Genomic DNA, 21,706 nt, shown 5'->3' with positions numbered 1-21,706 from the left:
TGAGACAAATTAAAACAAACAGTAATAGAATCACATGCATTTTTCTTCCTAGAGCACTCATTTAAGCTCGAATTATCTAAACCAAATATTGTGATAGAAGATAAGGTCTTCTGGGGCACCAAGCCTCCTTTAATAGAAAGGTCCAACACAGGAAAGGAAGCAATGAAGATTTTGTGCATATGAACAATATCAGAGCAGAGTTTTCAGTGTTTCAGCCCCCTCCCTACAGACCGTCTACCATCTGCCCTTGTATTTTGGACAACACCAATACGCTTGTTGCCAACCCCTGGGACACTCAAAAGCTTCCAGAATCCACTGCATGGTTTTCCATGGCTCACAACTGACTGGTCTGTTTGGTAGGTATTGATCTGTGGTTCCTCTGTGATGGCCTGAGGTTGTAGAAAGGAAAAGCTCATGAAAAAGGACAATGTATTTTAGTCCATCAGCTGACACAGTTTGGAAAAGCAGTAGAGGAGCTCTTGGATGAACAGTGTTCTGACTTCCCACTCTCCCTGAGCTTCCAGAGTATTTTAGTCCATCTTCAATGACTGCTTCCAGCCCTCCTGCCCAGGGAGTCTCTGCAGGGCACAGGCATGTCTGACCCAGGTGTCTGCATGCATTGTTCTGGTTTCGGAAACTTCAGAGCAAAATCCAGTGGAAGCACCTCCCATGGACCCAGAAATGTATCTGCCTTTCCTAGAGGGAATTCTTAGTGCCTGGAGCCAGTGCTTCATCCTGGTTGCTCCCTGACCCCGTGCAAGTTCACATGGTACACTTTGAAGGGCAGAGCTCAGCAAAGCTTCTTCCATGGAGAGAGCCCTGCTCCCCCATCCAGTGTGCCCAGGGATGCCTGCTGTCCTGGGCCTGCCTGGGAGGAGGGTGCACACCTGACTCCCCCCTGGGGTGCACAGGCACCCCCAACCCCAGCCCCCCCTCCAGCCACAGCTCTGATCCAGGGGCCAACGCTGACAGCGCTCCCAGCCAAGGGAGCAAAACCAAAAAGGACCAATCCCCCACCAAACCCCACTTCCCAAGGTATAACACAGTGTTTGGCGATGCCAAGAGCCTTGACACATGTGAGTGCCTGCCCAGGAGCAGAGGGGGGTGCTCCACCCCAGGGTTCCCCCCAGTGCTCAGCTGGGTCCAGCCAAGCCCCCCTCAAGTCCTTCCGCTGCCTTGCTGGGAATAAACTGAAACAACTGCTGGAGCTGTTGGCTTCCCCCAGCGGGAGACAAGGAGTGCTTGGACTAGACATGCTCATCTGCCAACATTTAACAGTTAAGCTGTCACTGCCTCTCAGACTGAGTGCTTGGATAAGCTGCTTAAAAAAAAAGAGAAAGGGGGGGAAGAGAAAGAAAAGGATTTTACAGCAAAATGAACCCTGCAGAGAGGGCTGATTCCCATCCTCCCAAACGATGGATTGTTTCCTTCTAGTTACCAGCCCACAGTCTCATTGTGATTTATGGTCCTCAGCAGGGCAGGGAGATACTTTAATTCCACAACCTCAACCATTGGTGTCCCCGTTATGGCTGCAGTGTTTGTCCTTCCTGGGCCATGGGCACTTACAGAGGCAAGTGCTGCCATTCCTCCAGCCTCCACCCCAGCACAAAGCATTGCTCCCTAAGGGGGTGGGATGGGGCTGCAATGCTTCCAGCAGAAACACATCCCATATAAAACAGGTTATTGTCTGAGACACTCGGCTCCTCAGGAGAGGAGAGCTTGACTTTAAAAGGCTAGGGTCAAAATGTATAATTTTAGGCTTAAGGAGAAAGGAGCAGGGGTGGCAGCTGTAAACCAACCCAGCCAGGAACACTCCTGGGGATTGAGAGCGCGCTGGAACATCAGAGAGCTTTGTGCCAGCAGAGATGCTTTTCACTTCATTTCTCATCCCTTATGAATAAACAGCGTCAGAATGACCAAGGCAGGAGCGAGGCTGTGCCTGCAGGCACTCACATGTCCCCTGCACACAGCTGAGGGGCAGGGAGGGTGGCAGAGCCCTGGGAGGTGACAGTGACTGCCCCAGCCTGTCCCGTGCTGGCTGGTACCCGACAGCAGTGCTGCACTGGGGATGGGCTGGTGCCAAGAGAGGGCTGGGATGAGCAGACAGCCAGGACTGGCTGGGACAGTCCCAGGATGTGGGGACTGCCTTGGCACCTCTTTGTCCTCCGTTCCCCCAGCCCACAGCCTTTTCTTTCTCCCCTCCCCTCCCCTCAGCACTGGGTTGCTGCCAGCCCAGGGCTGCAGGATGCAGGGGAAGGCAGGAGCAAACCAGTAAAGCTTCAATTTTGTTCCCTTTCCCTGGCACAGAGAAGGGAGGAAGGCAGCAGTGTTACTAACTGGGATTAACACAGTCACTTCCCATTTGCTTCTTCCTAATGAGGAGACCTGGGGGAGCAGCAGACTCGTCCTTGCTCTTGGTGAAGGACTTGAAAGTCCAACTGGAGCATGTATTTAACATCAGTTTTCCTGCCAGTTCAGGGGCTGGAATATTAATATTAAATATACTGTAAAGGTACACTCAGTGCTTCCAAGGCTGATCCCTCTCATGCTTTGCAGCTATGCCTCAGTCCCACTGAGAAAACCAGTACTGGTGGAAACCCACGGTGCTCAGAAATTATCTGCAATTGTGCTTCCTGTGAAGCAAGAACCAACATCCCTCTAGTCAAAGAACAGACTTCATCACTTTATACACACAGAAACCAAAGTGCAAAAGCCCAACTCGCTACCTCTCACAGTTTCATAATGAGATTTGCAGCAGCTGGTATTTTCCCATAAAATCTAAGTTCCTGGATTCACATGATCAGGGTATGAGGCTCCTGGAAGGAAGCAGAAAGAAGAGTCTTGCCCTAATGATTGTAAAGCAAAGCCTGAAAGTTTGAACATAAAAGCCCCAATGGACTTAAGGCTGAAAGGCAAATAAAAGAAACTGAAATGTATAGTTTGGGGATCTTATTATTTAATGTGTTAACGACATGGGCAGGAAGCTCTGACAGACCTGAAAAGTGAGCCAAGAGCTCCTGATCTCTATCCCTGCCTTGCTGAGGACCATCCCACATCCTTATGCAAATGCCATTTACTTAACCAGACCCAGTTCTCCGAGGGTGATCTTACACAACCGCTTCAGGCCATCGTGTCTCATAAACCATCGCAGAGAAACAGCTGCCACACTGGTTGCAAATCCAGCTTTCACACGGTGCTCGAGTCAGCCACACAATTTGGTAAGCCTGAGTATGTGAAACCCCAGTTTGAAAGCTGCCCCAGTGGTCCCCCCTCACAGGGCACTTGGGTGCCAACCTCCTCACCGTTCTCACCAGCCTCCAACATGCCCTGTAAGTATCGGAAGGATCCAGACTGCTTTGGCTCTGAGACGGGCTTTTCATAGTCCTGGAGCATCTTGTAGACATCTGACTCCACATCAATCCCATTTCTGTTCCGTGGGAGAGACTTCACGAGATCAATGCTGTTTTAAAGCAAAGAAAGAAAGGCTCAAGTCAAATAGAAACAGCTCCTGTCAGCTCATCAGGGCGGTATTGGAACCTCCACATTCCCACAGATTCAGTGAAGCACCTCTGTTCCCATGTGTTTCCCTGCCTGGAGGGACATCTGGCCCAGGAAGAGCCGCTGAACCAGGGAGGTTAAACTTGTTCCCTGTTGGGCTCCAATTGAGCAACACAGCAAGAGCTGGCCCAGTTACCAGATGCCTTCAGGAAAGAGGGCAGCTGCTTGCAAACACTGTAAATTGCTCTGCCACCCATGGCATTTACTGAAAGAACGGGTAAAACATGCATTTCATTAACTATGCAGGGCCAGGAGATGCACCCGGCCCTTGTTAGGGCATCCAGAGAGTGTGTGCCAGGCACGGCAGCAAAGCCCTTCAGCACCCACAGGTGCCTCTGGGGAAGCTGGTGTTTCTGTGGGTACAGAAACAGAGCCCACAGCTCAACGGAGAAAACCACCCCACCAGTGGGGGGGACACAGGAGGAGCCTCGTGACCCCCCTGTGCCCTCCAGCATCTCGACCCAAAGCTGCTCCTGGTCTGTACATGGCATAGTTGGGATACATGGACAACAAACAGCAATTTAAACCATTATTCCAGTTCATTCAATACATCAAAGCATGAAAAGCATAGTTGGAATATAAAATATTTAAAAGTCCTGCTGAGAAGAGCTGAGTCCAAGTGCTGTTGTGCTCCAGAGGCCCCAGTGCACAGCACAGCTCCAGGGGAAGGGGCTCCTTTTCCTTTTTACAGAGGAGGTCATCAAGGTCATTATAAAACCAATAAAAATAGCAAGAGCCCTGAACTCCATCAGCTTCACATATTTTAGCTATCATCTGGCTCATTTTCTCCACCAGTATTATATTCATGTCAGCTTAAACAAATAAACAAAAGAAATAACATTCACTTTCAAACAAACAAAGAAGAAAAAAAAGCCCAACAAAAGTCACTTTCAAAGCAAGGCCAGAGCTCCATTTTCTGGTAGTGACTCCCCAGCAGTCCTGCTCCCTGTGGGAGGTGAGGGCCATCCTGGCTGAGCCATGGATCCATCCCTGTGAGACCCGGCCAGCCCAAGCCTTCAGGAGGGCCCCAAGTGCCTGCCTGCCCTGCTGGAGCCCTCTCCCACATCAATTCACACATTTTCAGTGAAAAAGGGCAGGTTTGGCCAGCTCAGCCTCACCAAGCACCAATTCAAAGAGAACACACTCCTGCCCCAGTTCTGCTCCAAGACCCAAGTGAATCTCCTGGCTTTTGGCTCTCACACAGGTAACACCAGAGTTTGTTCTCCGTATTTTTTGTGCAGTTCTCTCTCTCTTTCCAACTTCATTAACTTCCCTGGAGCAGCACAGGGAATAAGCTGGCTTGTAGCATCACTGAAACACGAATTTGTGCAGACACAGAGTTCCCAAGCTGAAAAGAAACTCTCTTTGCTCTTCGTATGTGATACAGACATTGCTTTCTTGCAGGATATTTTGCCAGTTTGGAGGAACATAAATCAGCATCCATATAATCCATACAAAAGCATCCCAGCCCACAACCTGGCCTGTCTCAAAGTCTGAGTTATCCAACCAAACCGTTCTTGGCTATGCAAAAGCCTTTTCTTTCCTAGGAGCATTATTTATTCCCCAACCTCCTGGACAGCTGCACTGAGCAGATCTTACATTTATAAACATCCCAGTTACTGGGGTTCATTTTTTTGGTGGATACCTCCAGCTCCCAGGGCAGGTGTTTGCTCCTGGGTCTGCAGCAGGGTGATCCCCACTCCTAGGAGGGCAGCACCCTCCATCCTGTCCCGGATACACACTTCAAAAAAACCAGGATATTAATGTCTGTGACACTCACAGAATCATAGAACTGTTTAGGTGGGAAAAGCCCAAGGTCATCGAGTCCAGCTGTTAACCCCAGCACTACAAACCCACCACCAAGTGCCACATCCACACATCTGTTAAATCCCACCAAGGGTGGGGACTCCACCACTGTCCTCAGCAGCCTGTGCCAGGGCTGGACAACCCACCCACCCCTGACTAACGGGGCAGGAGCCCAGCCCAGCATCTCGGCCTTGGCAGTGTCAGCTCAACGGTTGGACCTGATCCTGGAGGTCTTTCCAACCCAAATGGTTCTAAGATTCCACACTCTCTGGAGCTCCAGGAACACCACAGCCCCCGTGCACCCCCCAAGCCAGGCTGGCAGGAGCAGCAGCACAGGCAGAGTGTGAGCCCTGCCCTGTCCTACCTGTGTGCAGCAGAGATGTGGAGCCCGCCCAGCTGGGCCGGGAGCGCCGACTCGGAGCCACTGTTGGGGTAGAGCCGGGGGGGCTGGTGGTGCTGCACGTTCAGCACCTGCTGCTTGTCCAGGGGGCTGCCCCCAGCCCCGGGGGGCACCGACCTCCTGCTCTGGGCAGGGCCATTGTCCTGGAAGAGAGGAGAACCGGAAAATCCTGAGATTTACAGTGTGCGATGTGCACGGAGAGGCCGCGCTGGGACGCGTGGTTCGCAGTAACAACATTTTACACGTGCTGTGGAAAACAGAGATGTGCAGCAGGAAAAGGAAAACTCAGGCTTGACCTGCAGTTAAATCGTGCTGAATCTACACAGCTCCCCTCGGTCCCCAACCAAATGCATTTTACTGTTTCTCCACCGTGAGCCGCTGCCAAATATCCTGCATTTATTCTCCTGTACGAGCGTATTTGTTATTTCCTCAAAAGAAAGGCTGTGAGTCTGCTTCTCATTTCTCTGCTTCCATCACTCCCAGGACACTCGCTGTGCTCCCCACTTCTGGGCCATCGTTCCCACTTCCATCAGCAAAACAGGATAAGTCCAAGCTCGGCAGCTCCACGTGCAGGTTGGGCAACACCTGAAGCCAAGGGACCAGTCCTGGGATTTTCACTTGCAGCTACCCTTGACCACAAAGATCCATGTTCATTGTGGGGGGCTTTCTCCCCAAATAAGATCAGTCATTTACAGGATGAGAAACACATCAGTCAAGGGTCTAGCTGGGCATTCGTATTTCCATTTGCTTTTAAAGTCCCAAGGCAAACTATGGAAATCTTTTTGTCATATGACCTTGAGTTGGGAACTCAGATGACATTAAATCAAAAATTTTCCATATTATTTTACCCATGTAAAATATTACCTATGTGTTTTTGCACATATATGGAATTCCACCTACATGGGAGTACACAAGGCTGTTAGTCAGCCCTGTGCACACCCATAAACCCACCAGTACCTGCTGCTAATGTCACCACGAATCACCTGAGCCAGGCTTTACCTGCAAAGACTCAGTCTGGGAAGATCAGCTAATTCCAGCAACTGAGAAAAGCAGCAGAAAGCTGGACACAGCCTCTGGACACACGCTGGCTGCTGTTTGCAGCCATGTGAGTCAGAAACATGCCTGTACCAATGGAAGACACAGACACTGTGTAAGAGGCTGGAATCTGTTTAATCTGCTTTAATCTGTTCCAGGGCAGGTCCCCAGCCAAGCTGCCTCACACCAGTTTTTCAGTAGACTGAAGCTGATGAAAAACCAGGAAAAGAAAACACCATCCTGTGAACAAATAACAAAGTGCATATTGTGAGGCTCTGATACAAAGCTTACTTTTGACTAAAATAATCCAATAAATACTAATTGGAAACAAATGTCTATCACTGGTGCATAGGAGAACACGCTGGTGCTCCCAAACCTTGTAAAAATGAACAGCTAAGAGAAATAAAAACCAGATCCTGCTAGAAAAAGATCCTGACAGTCCAATTCTTCAGTTCTTCCCAAGGCAAAATGCCCATTGCTAAAACCAGGCTTAATTAAGAACTGTAAGATGGAGCCTTCGAGGGTTTCTTCTACCATCAGCTGAAAAACTGCAGCCCCCAGCTCCCAGCACTTCCACTGCCTCAGAAGCTGCCTGGAGCCCTCTTGGCACAGTTCCCTCCACACCATGCATGCACACACACGTGGGGAAAACTGCTTCCAACATAATAACTTCAAATTGTCTATTAAAAAAGGAATTTTGCTGCCAGGAATAATATAATTTTAACTGTTCCCCAATTTATGTTCTTTAAAAAAATATATACAAGCAGGCTACGGGTTTCCAATTCCCAGATTTACATTATTATTTCAAGGGAAATAAAGAAAACACTCTCGACCATGAAGCAGAGAGGAAAAGAAGGATCATAAACATTTGGGGGGAAAAAGGTAACAGCCCATGTGGCTCACAGCATTGAGAGCTATGGAGTGATGCTTTTAGAAAACCACTATCTTTAATTATCTGTGGTCTGGGGCTCAGATTCACACTCGGTCCATGGATGCTGGAGGAGAGGGCAGGGTCCTCTTCTCTCCTCTGACCTCTTGGGCTCCCCCACACTGGGGCCATCCAGACCCTTGGCTGGGGACCATGTGACTGGCAGCTGTTTCTGGAATGGAAACCTCCTCCATCAAAGGGCCTACAGACCATCATCTCCATGATTGCTTTAATCCAAGGCAGTTTGTAAAGCGTCGCCCCTTCGTCCCTGTTAAGCTCAGCAATTTGTTCATCCAGACCAACTGTTGCTATAAAGCTAAACTTATTGGTTGGGCACTCTCCAAAAGGCATGGGAGCCCAGGGATGGGAGCAGGAAGAAGCAGAGCCCTTCCTGCACTGCTGAGCTGCTCCATGTCCCAAGCTGCCAGCAGCTCCCTGTGCCCCTGGGAGGAGGATGCTCATGCTGGTGGCAGCTCCTCTTTGCTCTGCTCAGCCCTGTTACAAAGCCCCAGGTGACCCAGCAGCATCCACAGGGATCAACGGGGCTCCTCAACTCCTCCCAGACCAAGACCATGGACATGAAGCTCCTCAGTCCTTTCCCTCCACTCTGTGCAGGCTTTGGAGAACTGAGCTTTGTGCTGGGGCAGCCACTGGTGCTGTGGGAAGCACTGACCCTCCGAGAGCCCTTTGTGCCTCCCTGTGCTCCCCTTTGCTCTGCTGCACAACTTTCCTGCTGCACAAAAAGCTGCTCCCAGGCCAGAGCTCAGTCTGCTCTTCCTCAAAGGCTCTGAGACCCCTGTGAGGCTTCTCCTCGTGCAAAACAGCCACATGTTCACCCTCAGAAACCCAGAACCAGGTGGATTTCTTTCCAGTTCTCCAATTCAAGATCAGTTAAAGTTCCTCCCCCCTTGGGACCTAATTTGCTTTCCTCTGCTGGCTTTTCTTCCTGCTTTTTATGGTCTTTATTAAACTAAGAGAGTTTGCAAACCCTTCCCAAGAGCTGGCCTGGGGAGTTTCACCATGGAGAACCCTTTTAGCCTACAAACCAGAAACTCCCAATTTGTTTTCTCAAGCTTGCCTGGGTTTTTTTGGACATTTTGCAAAATGTTCTATTTGTCCTTCCATTTTTTTTTTTAACTGCAAGTCTTTAGCTCTAGAGACGACGGGTTTTAAACAGAGCTTTAGAGAAGATCAGACTTCATGTTCTGATTCAAAGCATTCAAAAGTTCATTCACTTCAGTGTGTTATAAATTAGACTCTTAAAAGACCAGAAGTACAAACAAGATAATTTCCTTTTTTCCAGACAGAGATTAAAACAGAGGATTGCTAACTTGAGAGGCCAGCATTGTCTCCTACAACCTCCACACAAGCCCCAACACCCTTGGCATAATTTGGAAGGGCTTTGATAGTTTTGTGTCTCTTAAGAAGCCTTCCTTGGGAGCAGACCCACTAGCTGCAGAGCCAAAAACACCTCCAAAATTGCACCTCTGAGCCCCAAATCCAGCCTCCATCTGCCCATTGGTGCAGTGCTGGGGGGAGATCTGCCTGGCCAGGGCCAGCAGCAGCTCTGGGATCCCCTGCACCATGTTTAACTTCCTAATCCCAAGTGCCAGTCCTGTTCCCTGTCAGAAACACACACCACATCAGACTCAAACAGAGCTGAAGGCCATTAAGACTTGGCTCAGCCCAAAGCAGCTTTCTGTTTGATGTTCCTCAGATCCACCCTCCTCCCAAAACCAGAACACAATCAGTCGGTGTCAGCTACATGCTGGCTGCCAAAATGCTGAATTAGAGACACAAGTGTTTCTATTTGTGCACCAGGAGGTCAAAGCATCCTTCAGCCATGCAGTCACCTGGAAGAGGTGTCCTTTGTGACCCTGCTTGGTGACCTGTGTCCATCATCCAGCGATGGCAATGCTCAAGAGCTCCAGCTCCACACCAGCATTTGGCTTCTTTCTCCCTTGCTCCAAGCCTGGGTAATTTGGCCCAAATTGATTCTGACCTCTCCTGGCAGAGGGCTTTTTGTGGATGAAATTTTACTGCCTTCATTACTCCAAGTCCCCTTTCATACAAATGTGGCAAGCAATTAAGCCTGAAGACACATCCTGACAACCTCAGGCTGAAACTCAGACTCTGCACTGAAGACAACTGCAATGCAGCAGCCCCTCCTCTCCTTGCCCCCAGATTTTCAACAGCAAGGACACTGCTTTGTCTCTGATAAACTGATTCAAAAGTCTCAGAAATGGAAATCTTATTATTACCCCACAGAGGAGGTGTACGGGACAGGCAGCACAGATTTAATTTCAATGCAAATAACAGATTTACACTGTGGCCAATGGCCACGGGAGCAGGATCAGTTCTCCAACAACAGCCTCGAAAGAAGTCCCACGGGGAGCCCTTACATTCAAGGCTGCCCCAAAGCTGGAGGAAAAGGATAAATTTTAAAAGCTACACTCATTTTAACACATTTTTCCCCATCAGCACAGTTCAGATGCCCTGTGTATATGCTGCTTTTACAGACTAGGCAGCCTTCAATCTAACTTTTAAAAGCTCTAGTAAGTACAATCCCATTATTTAGCTCAGCTCAGAAGATTAAAAGATAAGAAAAAAAGGTCAGGTGTAGTTTGCTGAGGCTGGATAAACAGAGTGTGTGGGTTATTTTATGAGACAGATTTGGAATATTCTGCCAAGTTCCCCTTTCAGCGTATCCCACAGTCTGAAAGGAAAGTCTGAAGGAAAACTTCATGCATCACGTTCTCCTCACTACACTCCTTTCACAGTCATCGGCGAAACACCAAATTAATTTTTCAGATTTCAGTAAGAGAACAAACCCTAAAATCCGATGGTCTTCCGTAAAAAGGCCGCAGACAATGCTCACCTGACACAGGACCCAGCCCGGAGCCTGGGGGAGCCCCAGGACAGGCTGGACTGCTCAGGGCATGGAGTGACAGGATGAGGGGAACGGCCTCATGCTGAAGGAGGGCAGGGATAGATGGGATATTGGGAAGGATTCCCTGTGAGGGTGGGGAGGCCCTGGCACAGGTTGCCCAGAGAAGCTGTGGCTGCTCCATCCCTGGAAGTGTCCAAGGCCAGGTTGGACGGGGCTTGGAGCAGCCTGGGCTAGTGGAAGGTGTCCCTGCCCATGGCAGGGGGTGGCACTGGGTGATCTTTAAGGTCCCTCCCATCCAGACCATTCTGTGACACTGTGCAGCACAAAGCCAGCACACATCTAACCCAGGCACAATCTGTCACAATCAAAGAGCAGTAACATTTCTCCACCTTGGAGCACCCACACTGGTGGCCACCAGCAAGGCTCCAAAGGCTGCTGCCTCCCAGGGCCCCAGGGAACAGCTTCACCCCCCGGGAGAAGCCACAGCCCTTGTGCAAATTAAAGAGCTCAGGAGGGACTTGAGCTGCAATGCCACAACTTTATCCCTTAAGCCACCTGGCTCCCCAGTGGTCCCTTAAAAATTTGCAGCAATGGAATAAAGTTCCCCAAGAACGTCAAGATGAAAATGTGTTTTCATTTCTCTCGCTGCTGCAGTGCAGAGGGCATGTTTCTACCATCAAGGGGTGAGGGGTGTTTAACCAGCAGACACAGGAGAGCTTTGTAAAAACGTCTCCGTAGAAAAGCCTCAAAATTTCCTCCTTTCTCCAGCAGCAGCAGCAGCAGGCTCCTGCCAGAGGATTACCTCTCTAGAGCTAAGCTCATCAACAGTCTAAACCCTGGAGAGGACTTTTCCTGTATTCCCAGTGTTCAGGTCACCTTCCAAGCCTGGGAACAGGAGGGCATTGCTCAGTGCAGGGGTTGGGCTGATGCTCCTGCCAGGGCTCAGCCTCAAGCTGCCCTGCCATGCCCAGGCTGCTGTTGGATCAGCTCCCCCCTGACAGAAAACATCCCCTACAGATGGAAAAAACTCCCAAGCCATCACAAGTAACCACCCGCCCTCCTGCCTGCTCCCCTCCTCCCAGAGATGCTGCTGTTCCCATTTCAGTCCATGCTTCCACAGAATCACTTTTCTCACCATCTGGTGTTTGGCTTAAAGGACAAACCTGGTGAGCTTAACACTGACCATGTCCTGATTTCATCCTTTCCAGCTTGCTGTCTCTCTCCTCTCTCCCAGCTGGGGAACTGTTGCATTTTCAGGTATTATCATGTCACACTTTCTGATGTTCTTTCCATGACCACTACTAGGAGCTAATTGAAGCTAAAAGCATCACTGGCAACAAGTTAAGCTTCAGGCTACAGAGATATTACATTTTTAAAACCAAAAGGTGCCTACTTCATCCACGGGGCCTATCTGAACATCTCCTTCTGTAAAAGCCAGGGTAAAGTACATAAGAAAACACAGCAAAAGCAACAGAATAATATTTTTTTTTCCATTTTGTAATGCCCCAACCTTTTGCTTTTACTCATTAACAAAAATGGTAAATTCTGTTAGATTCAAGAACGTGTCTCAGGCTTCCCCAGGCCTCTCTGGAGCAGCTGCTGCAGCCTGACCATCCTGAGGGACCATGATGGACATCCCTCCAGCATCCAGCATCCCCCCTGCCCCACTGGGGATGGCTCTCTCCACATGTCCCCACCCCAGTAGGTCACACAGGCGACCTCCAAGAGACATTAATGCCTCTTAAGTGAGAAACAAGGAAAAATGAAATGGGGTAAGTTGTTTTTCCTGATGCATAAGAGCTGAGCTGCACCTGTGCTTTCAAACACTCAGCACTTCTGAGCACACAGGCAGCAGTTTCCTTACCTGTGTCACGGAGTCATCACTGAAACTGATGTTATCAAGTAAAATAACACAGCATGTCTGTGTTAGTGCTTTATCCAACAGCATTTTGCTCTCTCCTAAACCAACTCCCATTGTCACCATTTCAGTATTGCTCCTATGCACCCTCAATGAGAAAAAACTATTCAAGTTACCTGGACAGAAGAAAACACTGTTTTGAAGTCTCCATTTCCATTTTCCCCCCTTTTATCCCAAGATTGTTTTTGCCTCTTTTATACACCAGGATTACCAGAGCTCACTTAAAGATGCTGATTTTATGTAAGAGACACACAGAGAATTTCACAAAACAGGTTACAGCTACGACAGCTTAAGATGTCACAGTGGTACTGAGAAAATCCCTTTACTTTCAAATGATTCAATATTATACCACAGGAAAAAATAAACACAAGTGCACAGCAAGGTGTGTGTAACCTCTTCACCCAGTAAATTAGACCAGTGTTTTTTGGTGGTGTATAAACCCCTGATATTTGGGTGTGAAACGCTCACAGCTGAGGCGCCCACAGCGCCCGTCAGGACCCAGCATGTTTCTGCTATTAAATCAGCATTAAATCAGTGCTCAAACAACGAGCTGGGAGTTCCCATGGACGGGAACCCGGGCTCGTGCCAGGGCATGAGCTCATCCTTTGTTTTCCCCAAAGCACGAGGCAAACATTTGAGGCAAACATTTTCCCTCCTCCTGCCGGGACAGCCCGGTCGGTGCCCGGTTGGGATGGGGGTCCCAGAGGCAGCTTTCCTGGGAGCAGCCACGGCCCAGCCCACCCTGTGACCAGGGGAGGGAGGAAGGAAATTCCACCTCTCCAGCGAGGAGGCTTTAACCCCCAGTTCATCACGAAAATCAGCACGGCCCGTGCCAGGCTTTTGCAAAGAAGTACATGGAAATTCCCTGCACAGCAGCAACCCATGGAGAACTTAAAGCAAACACTCCATTTAATTAGTTTAACTTAAAACTAAGTCCATTACTCAGTTAATTAAATGAAGAGCCATTCGCCTTTGGTAAAACAAAGTAATGATAAACTATTGAGACCAAAAAACAAATATGAGCATATTTAAGACATTTTTCAAGCTGTTAAAAACAGTGCCTAGGGACAAGTGAGCACCAAACTGCCCTCCCTGTTCCACTGTGGGACACCACTGCTGTCTCCAGGTGCCCAAAGCTGAGACACCAGAGGCTCAGACTCCCCCAAAGCCCACATGTGATTTTATTTATTTAATTAGAAGCAGTGTAGTGGACTGATACTGTGTGAGGCCAGGGCTGGTGCGAGAAGTCACAGGAATGATGCTGCAGAGCCCACACTGAGTGGAGGCCACGTGTAACAGGAGGCAGCAGATCCTCAGTGCTGCAGCCACACAGCCCTGAGTCCACCCAGAGCAAACAGAGCAACCCCACGTGTGTTCACACTTCCACTGGCCTGGCTCACACACAGCATTGGGTTCCCTGCTCTGCCTGGATCAGGCTGCTCAAACAGCTACAGCAGACCCAAGCTAGTCCCAGTTGCCCCTCTCCATCCCATCCTGGCTGGCATTTTCCCATGGCAAGCTGCTGCCTTAGGGCAAGCTAACACGGATCTCTGTGCACTGAGACTCTGGTGCCAAGCACAGAATAACACATTATAGGAAAATCAGCCTTCTCATCCTTCCTGTGCAACTCCCCTGCCACTGTGGACAGATCAGCTCTTCTGCTCTGCCCAGAGCTCACCCCAGCTGGATAGTCAGGCTGGGGAAGCTGCTGCTCAGGGGGCAGCACAAGGGAGGACAAGGCAAGGGGGACCAGGAACACAGACCCACCGTCCTCATCCCTCCCCTGAGAATGACATGGGGGCTGCTCTGCCAGCAGGGTAGCACTGGGATGCCATTCCCAACTGAGTGCCTGCAGGAAGTGCCTCTCCCTGTCTGTGCTGCCAGAGGAAACCCAGCCTTTCACCTCACACAGTTATTGCACCCAAGTGTCCAGGTCTGGGAGGACTCACATCCTATTCCAGCTCTGGCTACGTGCTGCCAATTTAATTTCTGCTGCAATTATTCTCCCATCCAGACACTTGATCTACTGTCAATTAGCACTGACACAGTCCCCACAGCACAAAGCCCATGTTTCCAGCCCCCCTGGGCCAGAAAGCTGCCAATTCTGGCAGTTTGGGAAACGGTCAAGAAAACAAACATCCTCTCCTTTGATTAGCACCACATGGCGGTATTTTGACTAGAGAGCTCGTGCTACAGGAAGCCAAAACCAGTGGGATCTCCAGAAACTTATGGATGGGCGCTCCCACTGCCTCTGTCTGCCATGGAGGAGTGGCTGGGTCAGTGCCCACAACAACACCAACACCGTGCAAAGGGAGCCCGGGGATCCCAGCACGTCAGCAGTGATGTCAGGTCTGCAGGAGGGGAATGCTGACTGCTGGCTGCAGAGCTCTGAGCTGCCCCAGCATCCCCCAGGTCCCACATCCACCCACCTCCAGGTCCAACAGGCATGCAGCCCTGCGTTCTTTAGGATGCAAGTCTGAATATCACTCATTTCTGGCCTCCTCTATAGATCCTTGCTGTTAAGGACAGACTTGCCCAGTGAAACCAACTGATAATCAAAGTCTGCTCTTTAAAAAAAAATGTTATTTCCCAAAAGTGACTCACTCATCCTGCTCAGTGTTGTTCCTGCTAATTGTGAACAAGCAGTTCTCCATTTCCAGCTTTTTCAGTTGTGGGGGCAGCTATTCCCTGCAGTCACAGCATTAATCAAAGTTTTAACAAGGAGGATTGATTACATTCTTGGTCTCTGAGTAGGGATTTTCCACAAAGCTCAACAGAGAAACCACAACAGATTTAGAAAGAGGGGAGAGGAGAGCTCACAGCAACTCCATACCTTCCAAGTTGCCTTGCACAGAAGATAATTGCAAGTCTCTCTGCCTTCAAGACAAAGATTACACCTAAATAAATGAAATTCTAGTAATAGAAATACAGCCTCTCTACAAATCGCTCAGACTGAGGCATTCTGCTTATGTCACATGTTTTGGGGCCTCCAGCAAGAATTACTGTAGTCACAAGTCAAAAGACTTCCAAGACATCTTTGCCTAGAATGATGAAAAAGTTGATAGAGTAAAACCTGGAGGAAGGAAGGACATGTGCTCCACATTACTGCAAAGGCCATTTTGGGTAAAACTCTCAAAACCCTTTTCAAGGACAACCCCAAACCTCTTTTTGTGATTTGAGAGCAGAATTCCAGCACATTTTTTTCCCCTGCCTTTCAAAGCAGATTGCTTTTTTCCAGATGCGAGGAAGTGCACCTAAAGGTTGCACATTTTGAGCCAAGTTATTGCTTTCCAATGAGATTTTTCTTTCTCACAATCCAGAGAGTGCCTTTGCTGGAGGGACTGAATGAACAGAGCCTGGGACAGCCCTGGGTCACCCCGCCCTGCTCCACAACCAGGGAGCAACCAGCTCCAAGACAGTGAGCTCCACAGCAATGGGGAAGGGATGCCTGGGGCCAGGGTTGGTTCTCTGGGGTGCTGATGGTCCCCCTCAGCATCATGCAGGTCAGAGGACACCAGAGCACAGCTCTGGCACGTGTCCTGAGCCATCAGCATGAGCCACAGCTGGTTTGGGGAGGGAGAAGAGTCGACCAGCACATCTTGGGTGCAACCACAGCAATGTGTGCATGGAACCTCCTTCACCTCCTCTCTGGGAAACCCAAAAGGCCATTGAGCAAGAGTATGTAGGGATACAGGCACTGAAAAAGAGGGCAAGAGCTGCTGCCTATACCTGTGTCCCCTTGTTCACACACCTCTCTCAGTGCCTACCACAAACACATCTGCTTTACCCACCCACTCTCCAGACATATATTTTCAGTGTAGGTCTGGATTGAGGATAATCCATCCCTACCCCCTCATTATATTTCATATAACTGTCTAATTTTTAAAAAGATACATATGTAACATATATTAATAGTTAGATTCAAATCCAATCTGCATTAAACCTCAGAAATGTTGTATCTGGCAGTGGAACTGCTGCACATTTGTTCCTCATTTAATATTATTCATAGGGTTTGGGCACATTAAAGTCTATTAAGAAAAAATATCTGTCAGAAAAGATGGTTGTAATTGATGAATGAAGCAAAGGTGGCCAGAACCCAAAGCCCAGGCTCACAGATCAGCCTGTGCTGTCACTCAGGGCAGGAAAGACAAACAGACCCACGTGTTACTGGTGTGCAGTAGTGGGGTGGGTTTGCTGGCCCTGCAGTCGTGCTGTGCCTCTGCCCACTGTCCCTGGGCAGGAATGCAGAACACTTGCAAATCCCACAGGGCTGGAATGGCCAACTGACTCAATGGCCTCAGGCTCAGGTCCACTTCTCATGGGTTTTGGAGGACCTCACCCCACCCACATGGCTTGGTGGGGTCTGTGCTGCCAGTGCTCTCTCCCTGCTCCTCACTGAAGGAGACACCACTCCCTGTAGCTCCATTCCCCCTCTTTCCACCCTTGCAGCTCTCATGTTCCTTCTGGACTGAGCCAAGGGGGGGTAGCAGGGGCACCCTGGGACCCTTGTCAGGACATTCAAAAACCCCTCTAGAAAGGAGCAGTTGAGCTAAACCAGGAGAACCTGCACATGGGCACTTCATGAGGGCTGGAGAAAAACCACAGAGCAGCACAGGACAGAACCTCCCTGGAGAAAAACCACAGAGCAGCACAGGACAGAACCCTACTCTGTGGAGAAGGAGAGGATATGAGAAATGTTTGAACACTCAGGGTCAGCCCAAGAACACTTCTGTGTCACTGGGGCAAGCACAGGGGTTTTTTGCCAGCCTGAACTGCTATAATTCCATGTTCTGAAGGCAGCAGGCAGCTCCAGGGCCTCTGCTGCTGCCCTGGGAGGGGTTGGCCAACCTACAGCAGCGAGAAGCCTCCGCAGGCTCCAGCCCTGCCATCCATGACCTTGGGTGCCCTGGGAAAGCTGGCAGCACGTGCATCAGCTCAGCACACAGCCAAGGGGGAGCAAGACAGCAGGAGCTGACCTCTGCCCATATCCCCACCCTGATCCCTCCTCAGACATCTGCACAGGAGGGACCTGCACATCCAACAACCGACAGTCCGGTACCTCAGAGGCAGAGAGGGAGGAGAGAGACCCTGCTGCTTTTCCCATCCAGGAGCCAAAGGAGAATGAGAGTCATCTCTGACCTTGCTAACAAACCATTAGACAGGAGAGAGGGAGCAGAGATGGAGACCTGCTCAGCTCCATCCATCCCCTGCCTGGCAGCTGTGGAGCCACGGGGCAGGAAGGCAGGGCAGGATGCAGGCAGAAGGCTCCAGGGAACAGAGCTGAAGACAGAGGGAAGAGAAGCTGAAAAATAAGGAGAAGGAGGAGAAAGGATTAAGACAGGAAAAACAGGGAAAAATAGAGGGGAACATTAAAAAAAAAAATAAATCCATCACCATGGGAGGTGAATCACTGGAGGGTGCAGAGGATTTTGGAAGGAGCCTAGGTGGAGGCATGTCAGCTGAGGCAGATGCACACAGACCCCGGGGGTGCTGTGCCCCAGGAAGGGCAGGCACTGGGCAGTGCTGTCAGAGGGTTCCCAACAGCTCCATCCAAAATAATGCTGACCATGAGCTTGGTCACTGGCCCCAAGGGGTTAGTGCTGGGTGCTGCCCTTCAGCTGCTGGCAAGCTGATCCTGCAAAGCCTGGCTCAGCCAGGAGGGCAATGACAGAGATGGGATTATGCCAGATCAGCTCAGGATCTGGCTCACCATGAGAGTCTGGGCTGTACCAACCCAAGGAAAGCACAGCAAGATCTGCACACAGAGCTTTTAAACCACACATGGAAACTCCTTCACCCCTGGAAGGACTGCAGGCAGAGCAGAGGGTTTTCCAGACCCCAGACATGGATCTCCTCTCCCCAGAAGCGAGGTGGGAGGGCAGTGGGTGTGCAGTACCTGTGGGTCTGGCTCGATGTTGATCCGGTATGCCTGAGCCTTCCCGTCCTCCAGAACAGGGGGGGACCAGCTCTTCCCTTCAGCTCTGCAGGAGGAAATTAGGGAAACTCTATTTAACTTTTAAATAAACCCAACCAAAGCAAAAAGCAAATAATAAATTCAAACAAACAAATCCCACAAAAAAACCCTCAAAAGCCAAACATATGTATAGTATGTAGGCCTGCCAGGGAATTATTATATACATATTTGTCTAAAATTATCCTCAGAAATAGCACAGTGGTAAACAGAGAAGATGCCAGTTCCATGCTATTAAAACCATGAAGCTCAAAACCCATCCTTGAAGTACAGGCTCTGACTCAGAGGGGGGTTTAAGACACAAACTTATTTTGGTTCAAGAAATCAGTAGACAGGTTCATGGTGGCTCTTGTTTTGCATATTCCTGGCTTTGTCCCTGTATTCTGGCTCTGAATCCAGAAGGTATTCTGATTACATGTGTGTCTGTAGATATATATATACACACACATATAGGCACATATATATGTGCATTCCCTGGCAGGCCCATATACTAGCCCAGGACTGCAGGAATTCTATAAACACCTTTCAGGGAGAAGGCTTACACAACCCTGGATGAATCATCTTGCATCTTGACCCTTTCAACAGGTGCCAGATACAAAAAGTCCTAAAAATACAGTTTCCACTCCAAAATGCATCTTCAGTCCTGCCAAGGCAGAGCAGGATGCTGCCACTGTCCAAAGATTTTCCATGTGCCTGCTCATGTTTCCCCCCAGAGGGGCACAGCTGGGATGTGATCTCTAGTGGATCTCCAACACTCAGGGTAGGAGGGAGCTGCCTGAGCTGGGCACGGTCCAGCAGGCTGGTACACAGGCTTTTTGGGATGCAAGGAGGTTGAACTGGGAGATGGAAACTCCATGAAGTTCAAGATAAAGCTTTCACATGCAAACTATTCTGTTTATCACCACAATCTGCATAAGCACCACTTAATGAAAGTAGGTCTTGTTCCATGGGCACAGATCACTGGCTGCATCCAACCATCCTTTGTGGACTCTGGCCCCTGCCACATACCACACTCAGCTTCAGTTTAATTATCTGCAGAGTCCAAGTGTGAAAAATAAGGAGCACAGTTTTAACCTGGGAATTCTCGAGGTGATTTTTTACCCTTGGTATTTTGCAGCTGCACCAGTCAGCACACAGAGCTGCCTTTCCAGACCTAGGGTCTGACTCAAAACCTACCAAAAGCAGGGACTCCCACTGATTTCAACACACTTTGGATCCAGCCCCGAGGATTTAAGCTCTTTTTGTTCCAAACCACTACTCAAGGCTGCCATCACAGCTTTTTCAACAGGGGATGACATACTCTCTCTCATAGCTAGATGCCTTGTTCTGATAATTTATCTTTACTATAATTATTTGATTTTAGACTGGGACAATTCACTGTGAATTGGTCTTTCCAAGTGGGACAAAGGAAACAGTCCTTCCCAGGCACATCAGCATTCCCAGCATCCCCAACCTGCTTTTTGCCACGATCCTGTGCTGTGTGTATTGCTTCCACATTGAGACTCAAATCTGGAGGCCCAGAACAATGGGAATGCCTGATTCCATTGGCAGGGATCACCACCATTATGTCCCTGCTCTCCCCCACGCTGGGCCAGCCCGAGGGGCTCTCAAAGTGCCCCCAGAAGGGGCTGTGATGACATTCTCCCCTCTCAGCTCTGGAGCCCACGTGCGAAACACAGCTTAAAGCATCCCCAGAGGCTTCAACTTGCCAGTAAATAAGAACCAAGGCTCAGAAAGCAATTCTGGCTGCAGAAGATGAGAGGAATAGCAGTAAATTCACTCTGTGTGAAGCTCTGGCATTTGGTCACCAGTACTGCCAGCACTTGCCAGTTGGAGTCTCCCAGTTCTCCACACCCCTGACAAAGATCACACTGTCTGTACCAGAGAACAGCTAAACTTGTGTTTTCTAAAAGTCATTATGGATATATTTACACTTAATGAAAGACATGGCCAGATTGGTTTGCACAGAGAAACCCTTTTGTAGTTAATGCTTTAATAATTAAACTCAAGGCTTCACCATCAGCTTTCTTGATATAACTGAGACCACCTCAAACAGCCCTCAGTGACAGCCTGAACAAAACCAGGCTCCCCTCAGCCCAGCTTTCACTTGAACTGTGCTGAAACAAGCTGCCATGGCACAATCTGGGTTCCATTTGGCACTTCTAAAGGCAAAGCAAAGGGGAATGGAAGAACCACCAGCCTCACCAGAACAAAATGCACGTCCTGAGTTTGATGAGGATTTGTGCTCACACAGGGAGGCTCCTTCTTTTCCCTGGGAACAGCGAAATGCCACGTAATCCAAAATAATCCCAAATAATTGGGAGGTGACTGTCTGAGAGAATGATGCCACGGGCAGCTACTGGAGGTGGGGCTGATGTTTGGAGCTCACTCCCCAAGCCTGGCTGCAGGAACAGCCCCTGCCAACGTGCCCTGCAGGAGCAGCAGGAGGGTCCCCTGCCCCTCCCAGGACACGGGGGATGAGCAGGGCCCAGAGCACTGGGGACCTGGGGCCAGCACAGTCACCCCGAGACACCCCAGCAGCAGGTCCATGCTCCCAGCAGTCAGAGCTTTGTGTCTGGGCAACAGCAAACACCCACTGCACTTCTCTAACGTCATGGGCCAGAGATCAGGCGTCGCTCAAATGTTCCAAGTCGTTTAATTTCGGGGGAAAAAAGTGTTTTCAGATGTGTTGTAGGGGATTAAAGGCAGCTATGTGGAAATCATTACCCTGCACTAACACCACTCTGCTCTCTTAGCAGCTGCTAGGACAACCCCAAGAAAAATAACTTGACCTAGGTTAGTGCTGGGCCTTCCACATGGGGCTTTGTGGGAAACGGACCCATTTAACAGGACATCACTAAGAAAACAACGTTGCAGACACCTTTTATCCCACTGTTTGTTTTCTAAAAGTCTCAAAGTCATTCTCAAAAGATTACTTGCATATGCTCACATATTTTACCAAAATGTTTTTTCACCTGGCAATGATCTGTAAGTCTCACTCTCAACATTTGTAGAGCTGCTTTTAAGCTGCAAGAATTCCTGGGTCTCACTGAATTTCTAATTTCTCCATCCCCTTATAAACTAACATTTATCACTTGGAGAAGTGCCAGCCTGGATCCAGGACACTGCCACCTCTGACTGTGCAGCCACAAACCACCAGAATAATCACGTTGCTGTATTTCACCCCAATCCACATAGTC

The 21,706-nt window shown here is 49.5% G+C and overlaps 1 protein-coding gene across 1 annotated transcript in view; it reads right to left on the bottom strand.

The window, feature by feature from the left end:
- Window positions 1-21,706, bottom strand: part of PDLIM4 (PDZ and LIM domain 4) — a 44,192-nt gene that overhangs the window by 3,930 nt on the left and 18,556 nt on the right. The window contains exons 3-5 of the mRNA XM_032703385.1: window positions 18,432-18,516; window positions 5,729-5,907; window positions 3,303-3,460 (exon numbers count right to left, since the gene is read on the bottom strand). Of these exons, the coding sequence (XP_032559276.1) occupies window positions 3,303-3,460; window positions 5,729-5,907; window positions 18,432-18,516 (422 nt within the window). The remainder of the gene's footprint in view (window positions 1-3,302; window positions 3,461-5,728; window positions 5,908-18,431; window positions 18,517-21,706) is intronic.

The sequence above is a fragment of the Chiroxiphia lanceolata genome, chromosome 15 (genome assembly GCF_009829145.1).
Source record: "Chiroxiphia lanceolata isolate bChiLan1 chromosome 15, bChiLan1.pri, whole genome shotgun sequence".
NCBI classification, from domain to species: domain Eukaryota; kingdom Metazoa; phylum Chordata; class Aves; order Passeriformes; family Pipridae; genus Chiroxiphia; species Chiroxiphia lanceolata.
The sequence above is the reverse complement of the archived record's forward strand: the minus strand, read 5'-3'. Positions and strand labels throughout refer to the sequence as shown.